The 9,332-nt window shown below is 39.8% G+C and overlaps 1 protein-coding gene across 5 annotated transcripts in view; it reads right to left on the reverse strand.

Annotated features, from left to right (window-relative positions):
• Positions 1-8,979, reverse strand: part of TXNDC8 (thioredoxin domain containing 8 (spermatozoa)) — a 34,659-nt gene extending 25,680 nt beyond the window's left edge. For 2 of the 5 annotated variants that reach the window (XM_011954603.1, XM_011954600.1), the window contains exons 1-2: positions 8,865-8,937; positions 5,293-5,397 (exon numbers count right to left, since the gene is read on the reverse strand). In XM_011954603.1, coding sequence (XP_011809993.1) covers positions 5,293-5,397; positions 8,865-8,888 — 129 coding nt within the window. In that variant the 5' untranslated portion in view covers positions 8,889-8,937. Of the gene's footprint in view, positions 1-5,292; positions 5,398-8,864 lie in introns of all 5 variants that reach the window. The other 3 variants (XM_011954601.1, XM_011954602.1, XM_011954604.1) reach the window with 2 other exon arrangements.
• Between the last annotated feature and the right edge of the window lie 353 nt (positions 8,980-9,332).

The following is a 9,332-nucleotide window of genomic DNA, read 5'->3' on the forward strand; positions in this document are numbered from 1 at the left end:
CTTTCTCTTGCCTGGCATTTTGGGAGCTGCTGGTGCTACTGGTGGTAGAAGGCTGTTCTGCTTGAAATGATGTCAACATTTTAATGCTGACCATTGGCCTAATTTCCTTCCACCCCTGTTGCCATCTCTCTGTGCTCTACTATGTATGGAAACTAGATTTTCCAGGTTCTGTTGCTGGCTGACTTCCAATTAAGTTCTTCCAATGGGAAGTATTTGCAGGAAATGGAAGGGGAGGAGGGAAGAGGTAACTCCCTTCTACTTCTGTTTTGTTCTGGAATCGTCTTTGGCAGTGGTGGCGACCATGATGCTGGTAGTGGGTCTAGGGGAAGAGGAAGTGGCAGCAGCCACAGCAGCCGCAGTGACAACAGTGGCCTGTAAATGTCAGCTCCTGGGTGTCTTTTCAGACAGCTGTGTTCATAGCTTAAGGACACTTGATGGCATCTTGAATTGTTGGCTTAAAATCACAGCTCATGCATTTCTAGTCGCTTATTTCTGTTGATCTAACTCTAAAATGTGTTTCCTGAATTTGATCTTTCCTTTTTCTCTAAAAGTCACAGCTCTAGTTTTGGAGAAACCTATCATTACTGACATTCACCCTGGGTTTCCTGCTTTTAGACTTTCCAACCTATTCTTGTGCAACCTCCAAAAATATTTTCTAAATGCCACATTTGATTGTGGCAAAATCCTCCTTGAAATTGTCCTGTTTGACTCTCCACAGCAGTTTGTTGAGTTATAACACAAGATCCGACTTGATCTGGTCTCAGCTTCCTTTTTCATGCTCATTTTTTGCCACTTCCATTGCACACTATATGTAAGCCTCACAGACTACATATTGCCTTCCCCCGATCACACCATACAATTTCTCAACAAAATTATAGCCTCTCCTTTTCCAGAAATGTTCTTTTCAGGGATTTATGCCTAGTGGTCCTCTTAGCCCAGGATCAGCAAACTATGCCCTGTGGACCAAATCTAGCCCTCCACCTGTTCTTTTAAATAAAGTTTTATTGGAACTAGTTGCCCATCTGTTTTTGTGTTGTCATTGGATTTTGCACTACAGCAGCAAAGCTGAATAGTTGTGACAGAGATCATATGGCCTGCAAAGCTGAAAATATTTTCCGTTTTGTTCTTTACAGGAAAAGTTTGTTGACCCCTGCTCTTGCATGATTTAAATCACTTCTTAAAACCCACATTTTCTTATGAGTCATTGGTTTTTTTCTTGTTGTAATACATCCATTAGCAATTTCTTCAGAGAGATTCTGTGGCTAGTAAACTTTTAGTTTTTGTGTGTCTGAAAATGTCTTGAACTCTTTCCCTCTCTTGAATAATGGTTTTGCTAACTAACTTCCATTTCACCATCCTGGAGAGCCTGGAAAGGAAAAGTGGTGAAGATTTCTTTGCCTCCCTTGCAGCTAGAGTTCTGGATGCAAATTTCATTTTACCAGTTAGATGCATGCCAGTGAAATTTGAAAGGCAGAATGAGACAGAAGCTATTTTCTTCTTATTTTTTGGTGGAAAGCAAGGTTGTGGGTACTGGTTGTGCTAGAGGCAAGCAGTGGCGGCAGCCAGACTCAGGGTTCAGAAATCAACTTCTTAGATGTCCAGAGGCCATAGTGGCTGTAGTAGCTGCCTAATCCTGCTTCTGACTCTCTGACTGCTGCTCTGTTGGTGGCTTTTTAACTCCCAATCATGGCCTCCCATTTCCTGTGACTTCTGATGATGGCAAAGTTAGAATCTCCACAGGTAGGTCTGTGGTGTTCTGAAGAGTGGTTTGTGGAGTTTCTGTCCCAAACCCATTCACTCAGTCTCTGATGATTTTTATGAGCATTTAATTCCTTATATTAAAATCTTTTTCTAAGGCCGGGCGCGGTGGCTCAAGCCTGTAATCCCAGCACTTTGGGAGGCTGAGACTGGCGGATCACGAGGTCAGGAGATCGAGACCATCCTGGCTAATGGTGAAACCCCATCTCTACTAAAAAAAAAAAAAAAAATCTTTTTCTAATTTGGTTCTAATGTGGTTTATGTTTCTTGCTTTGATCTCTAACTGATACAGTCATCTAACCTTTTTGATACTAGGGACTAGTTTCATGGAAGACGTTTTTCCCCCACAGACTAGGGGTGGAGGGATGGTTTCAGGATGAAACTGTTCTACCTCAGATCATCAGGTATTCGATTCTCATAAGGAGTGTGCAACCTAGATCCCTTGCATGTGCAGTTCATAATAGGGTTTGTATTCCTATGAAAACGTAATGCTGCTGCTAATATAATAGGAGGTGGAGCTCAGGAGGTGATGCTTACTCGCTGGCCGCTCACCTCCTGCTGTGTGGCCAGTTCTGAATAGGCCACGGACCTGTGGAGCGGTACTGGTCCATGGCTTGGGGGCTGGGGATCCCTGATCTAGGGTAAGTAAAGCCTTTCTCCAACCCCCTCATATACTATGAGTTAAAAGAAAAGTACACATATGATACAAGAATGTCTTCTCTTGCAAAAGTTCAAACATTATAAGAAAAATAAAGCAAAATATGAAACTCTCCCATTCACAATCTTCTCACAATTTCCACTCCTTTTCACAGAAAAAAAACTTGTTTGATGTGCATCTTTCTGCTTCTCCTTTGTTTGCATGTATAATTTATATATGATATGTGTATATATGTATGGTTGTATACTCACGAATATACTTATATGTACATATATGTGTCCGTTTTACATAAATGGGGCCATACTCTATACACTTTTTATACTGTGCTCTTTTTACTTAATAATATGTTGTCCTGGAGATGATTACATATTTACATGGGTCTACTTAATCCTTTTAAACACCTGAAATATTTCTTCACAGAGTGGCGCACCAAAATTTAAAAACTGTATTTGCGTTAGCCTGGATTCCTGCAGAAAACAGATGGCACAATCAAATTAGGATAATTTGAGTTTTTTTTTTTTTTTTAACAAAGGGACTAACTATATCTATTAAGTTAGAATGGGCATAGGAGGGGCTGCAGAGCCTGGATGTAGCAAAAGCCAAGCTGTTCCTGCCCTTAGGGCCTGAAGATATGAGGGAGGCAGAGGTTACCAAGATGTAGATTTCGTTTTATTTTGTGACAGTGCCTCTTATTAGTTATTGGAATTGCATCAGCTTTGACTCTGTGGCCTGTGAGTGTATATAGTACATTTATATTCCTGAAACTGAACACTAGCTATTCTGTGGCAAAGTCAAGGAGATCCTCTTTCCTAAGTCTTCAGTATCAGCATGGTAGGGCCAGTCAGAAACTAAAACGTTCCCTCAGGATATTCTTTATTTTTTATTTTTAAATACAGACAGGGTTTCACTATGTTGGCCAGGGTGGTCTGAAACTCCCGGCCCCAAGCAATCCTCCCTCTTTGTCCTCCCAAAGTGCTGGGATTACAGGCATCAGCCACCATGGCTGGCCTCCCTTCTGGATATTCTAAGAATTTTAGGCAGAGAAGGGATGTTGTGATGTTATGTAACCAGTTTCTCTATTGGAATATAAGTTCATTTTAAATTAAATATCAAAGATTGTGACTGTGGTTAAAATTAACTCAGGCTGTAACTGAGGCTCAGGTGGATTAAAAAAAGTTGAAATGTTAGAAACCTTGCTGAAAATAAACCAGAGTATTTTCGGCTGTGTAGAATATTCTTTATATTTGAAGGAATAAACTTCACAAAATTGACCATAAAAACATGTAAAGTTGTATACAATAAGGAAAAATGAAAAAAGTACCCTGAGATTCTTTCTGCAATAGGTTATGCCAAAAATAAATCAATAAAATGTTACAAACTGTTAAGTAGGATATTACAGAAATTAACCAGATAAAATATGGTATAGATAGTAAAAGGTTCATTTGGAGACTATAAAAACATGAACCAATGTGTAGGTGGACAAAAGATTTGAATATAAATATATGAGTACAACTCAGTAGAATATTTTACAAAGTAAATCAAGGACAAGAAAGGAACATGCAAGGCGTATTATTTGCCTCATTGCAACAACACGTGTGGACCTGGAGGACATCATGCTAAGTGAAACGAGTGAGTCACCATAGAATAAATACTGCATGATTCAATGTTTATGAAGTATGTAAAATATAGTCAACTTACAGAAGCAGAAACTATAATGGTGGATGCCAGGGAACAGGGAAGGAGTGATAGAGTTGTTTAATGGGTATAAAGATACAATAGCACAGGATGATAAGTTCTAGAGATCTGATATAACCAGGGATCCTCAGTCCCAGGGCTGGTCTACGGCCTGTTAGGAACCAGGTTGCACAGCAAGAGGTGAGTGGTGGGCGAGTGATCATTACTGCCTGACCTCTGCCTCCTGTGGGATCAGCGTGGAATTAGATCCTCATAGGAGCAAGAACCGTATTGTGAACTGCACATGTGAGGGAGTGAGGTTGCACTACTTATGAGAATCTAATACCTGATGATCTGAGGTGGAACAGTTTCTTCCTGAAACCATCCCTGCACCCTCTACCTTAACCCGTAGTCCATTGAAAAATTGTCTTCCACAAAACTGGTCCCTGGTGTCAAAAAGTTGGGGACCACTGTAATATACAACATAGTGCTTATAGTTAACATGAGGGTGTTGCACACTTAAAAATTTAGTGTAGATTTCATGTTAAGTGTTATCACACATACACACACACACACAAAAGCAAATGTACACAAGATTTCATTTGGAGGTGATGGATTTTGATTGTGGTAATAATATCATGGGTGTATACATATGTCCTGACATCAATTGTATACATTAAATAAGCAGATTTTGTTTATTTAATAATTATACCTCAATAAAGATATTTAACAATTATACATCAATAAAGCTGTAGGATAAATAACATAAAGACATATGGTTTGTTCTGATAATAAGGTTGAAGAACTGGGAGAAATTTATTCTTTTATGTTATATTTAAAAACAAATATTGTATTTATCTGTATTCTAATCCAGTGTTTGAAAGTTCTGAACTCTTGAAATTTTGGTAAAATGTCATTGCTATAATATGAAGACTCCATTAATTTGTACAGTTGGACTCCTTTGCACATCTTGGGATGTTCCTTGCAGAATTACCCGTGGACAAGTAGTATTAATTTTCTGGTGTGTACACTCATTATCTAATTAGATCTCAGTAGATTATCTTCAAGTTAATCAGGGTGCTTCAAAAAACTATGGCTCCATAGTGGCTCATAAGTGCCAAACTTTTAAGAATTACTGGGAAAAATATTCTGGAACTTTAAATTTCTTCTAAAACTATGAGATAGGTACTGGTTGTACTTACATGGAAAACAGGTACCATCCTTTTGCAGGGACCACACCATTTTGAAGAAAATTCAACCACTGCGAGTTTGTGTCCGGCAGCTGTCAGAAATGTTTTAAATTCATTCTGAAACCAGAAAATAAATGAGGAAATGTCTCATGACATTTTGTAGAGAATAAGATGACAGGTTAGTTTTGCTTTTGTTTTTGTTTTTTTTAGAGCCAGGGTATCACTATGTTGCCCAGGCTGGTCTCAAACTCCTGGGCCCAAGTGATCCTCCTGCCTCAGCTTCCCAAAGTGCTGGGATTACAGGCGTGAGCCACCATATCTGGCCATGTTAGTTCTTAAAAACCTTAACCAAGTATCCCATGCCATTGTTCTCTAGCTGACCCCACCTTCTCTAAATGTCCCTCATGTCAAATATATTTCTCTTTGTAAGTACATATAAATCATGGAAGTATATGCACCAAAAAGGTTGGTAATGGAAGTTGATAGCGGTAGTTACCTCTGAGGAGAAACAGGTTGGCCAGGGAGGGATGGGGGCTGGAGGGTGGGGGTGAACTGCTGTTCAGGGTGGATATCTATAGTGCTGGATTTTTATTAAACAAGGGCCTAAACATGCATGACTAGTGAACTTTCAAAGGAGAAAAACTAATCTCACACCTTGATTCAGTTCTTGTTTTTTGGGGGTAAGTGATCAGTATTACAGCTATGGTTAAAACTATACATTTAAGGATTTGACATGCTTCTTGCTGAATGTCAAGTGAATTTCCCATCAACTGTTTGTATCATCTAAGTAAATCAAGGTTTCCCTTCCTGGGGCTCAGATGACTGCATCTATATTTGCTTGCTTTATGAGAAGTGACTAGTCCTACACTAGTTATTTCATGCATGATTGATCTCCCCAAGTCCTTACAGGACTTAATCTTGATTCATTCCTGTGCCTCCCATGATCCCTAACTGACACATAAGTGCTTATAGAGTACTCATCAAGTAAATGCTCATGCAGTGTTTTCTTTAATTTAATTTACTTTTATTTTTTGGAGACAGGGTCTGGCTCTTCGTCCAGGCTGGGGTGTTGTGGTGCGATCTCAGCTCACTGCAGCCTCTGCCTCCTGGACTCAAGCCATCCTCCCACCTCAGTCTCCCAAAGTGCTGGGATTACAGGTGTGAGCCACCTTGCCCAGCCTGAGTGTCTTCTTGATGAATGAATGATTTGCCAATATATAGTACTCTGTTCAAGATTTTTCCTTTTCTCACTGGAATTGCAACAATTGTAACTAATTTACTCTGTACCTTATATTCTCTACCATAATCTTTACAACAACACTATGATGTGTATACTATTATTATCTCCATTTTACAAATGAGAAAACTGAAGTTCACTAACTTTATCTGATCAATTAGCTGGTGAGTGGTGTAGTTGGCATTGGTATCCTAGGCAGCCTGACTCCGGTTCCTATTTCCTTAACCACTCCTGAGTTCATCATAGAATTAGAACTTATTCTCCCTTTCATTGGCGCTAATTGCACTGTGTACTTATTCCCGGACCAAACATTGAGAGGAGGGGGATGGGATTGTTAATTGGATTAAGCCAAGCCAGGCCTATTCCCACTATGGATGGGTTTAATCCATACAAATGGTATGTGACATGGTTTGGCTGTGTCCCCATCCAAATCTCATCTTAAACTGTAGCTCCCATAATCCCCACATGGCGTGGGAGGGACCTGGTGGGAGGTAATTGAATCATGGGGGCAGGTTTTTCCCATGCTGTTCTTGTGACAGTGAGTAAGTCTCAAAAGATCTGACAGTTTTATAAAGGGCAGTTTCCCCTGCACACACTGTCTTACCTGCCACCATGTAAGATATGCCTTTGCTCCTCCTTTGCCTTTGCCATGGTTGTGAGGCCTTCCCAGCCATGTGGAACTGTGAGTTCATTAGATCTCTTTTTCTTTATAAATTACCAAGTCTTGGGCATTTCTTCATAGCAGTATGCAGACAGACTAATACAACATACCTGCTCTATGATAGCCTGGACAATTACGTGGCTACTTTGTTTAGTTTCAATCAGGTGGAAGTGATGACTCAAAGAAGATGCACTCTCTTTCTTTATCAGTATTCCTCTAGGATGGAGTAACTAACACTTCAGAGAGCCATGCCAAGCCTTTATTTCTCACTTGCTTCTGAAGTTATAAGGTAGATGCCATCCTTACAAGCTCCCAGCACTCTTCACTTTCCAGTAGTTGTTTGGGTGTGAGCTGGCCTAGTTGGACCCATGAACTTAACTTGACTAAATTATCTGAAGGAAATACTCTCACAGTTTAGGTATTTATTTAACACATACCTATTGAGGCCTATACTATGCCAGGTACTGCACAAACTGCTAGGATACCACTGTGGCAAACAAAACAAAACAAACAAAACTATTCATTCTGTCTCCATGGAGTTTACATTTTAGAATGGGAAGCTTACTGTAAGGTCAATAGGTAATATTTGTAGTATATTAGTGATAACTGCTAATAAAGAAAATAATAAAAAAAATGAAGTAGGAAGGAAGAATGGGGGTTGGATTACAACTGTAGTCCAGATGGCCAAGGTCAACCTCAAACAGAAAGTGGCATCTGAATAAAGATAGGATGGAGAGCAGGGCCTCCGAAAAGGTCCCTGGAGAGGAAAGGAAAGGTCTTCTGAGGGAATAAGGCTCTGGGCTATTCTGTGACATCCCCAGAACATTAAAAAAATAAGTGTCAAAAGCATTAGCAAATGTGTGATGTTTCAAAATATGTTCTTATATCAAGGTTATAGGGCAGTGCTCTCTTTTAATCTGGTCAGTGTCATTTTTGTGATCTGTATAGCCACCTTTGGGGAAAATGTCAGAAGTCTAAATCTGCGGGTGCTGGTGGATATGAGGCTCAGGCCCTAAACCCTCTCCCCTCCTCCAGCTCTTGACTTCCTGTAATGAGGGCAGGCATCAGAAGGTCTGGATTCTAATGCCCACACCACCTCTTAAACGAAGTAGCCCTGAACTTCTCTTTTAGAGGCAATTTTCTCCTTTATAAATCAAGAATTATCTCTGTCCTGTACATGAATTTAGATTTGTTGTGACAGCAACATTGGGCAATGAGTAGAAGGTGGCACTACAAAGTACCTACCTAAGGGATTCTTGATACTACTGGTCACAATTTTCCCAGTCCATTCCACATCTGGGGTTTCTATTCTCTTTCCTAGGATAAGAGAAAAGGTGTGGGATCCCTTACTTCCATGGAATTTTCCAGGCACAACTGAGGTAGGATCCATGGGATCAGATACAGGATGGGATATACTAAGAGCTGGTCTAGAATTCATCTGAAGTCAAGCAGGAAATAAGAGTCCAGGAGGAAGAAAGCCCTTCTTTATCAATTTGCCCCTTGGCTGCTTTTCTAGATAGTGCCATCTCTCAAGAAACAAGATACAGAGCAAGAATTTAAAACTCTCCCCTTGCTACAGTGCAATGATGGAATACTGGATAAAGAGAATACATTCTTAAAGTTTTTCAAATCTGTTCCCAAGATGGCCACATTTGAAATATTCAGTGAAGCCAAATAAATACTTACCATGTCGTTAATAATCTGCACCATGATTACACCAGGGAAGTGCTGATGAAAATCCCCTGTTGGTTTAGTTGGATCACTGCAGCTGTCTCCTATTTATTACAGTATCCTGCCCGGAATACACGGGTAACTTCTCTATGACATCATTAAACATGTCATCTCAGAACCCAGAACTTTGACAGACTTTGGATCTTATTTCACTTTTATGCCATGACTAGTTCACTTGTGGACAGCCAAGAATCAGAAAACTGAGGGCCTTATACGCAGAATCAGTAATGTGTTTGCCTTATTTTCATCTTTTATAACCTATTTCTACATATCCTTCTCCCATCTCCAATCCTTCCATCCCATCACCAAATGAGAATTAAGCAGAGTAATATTAAATAGATGAGATTTTCACTTAAGAATTTGAAGACACGATTTTGCTGTTGAGAAAAATACTAAAGTCTTAACCCTATAATAATGAGTTTC

This window comes from Colobus angolensis, unplaced genomic scaffold, assembly GCF_000951035.1.
Source record: "Colobus angolensis palliatus isolate OR3802 unplaced genomic scaffold, Cang.pa_1.0 Scaffold386, whole genome shotgun sequence".
Lineage (NCBI taxonomy): Eukaryota > Metazoa > Chordata > Mammalia > Primates > Cercopithecidae > Colobus > Colobus angolensis.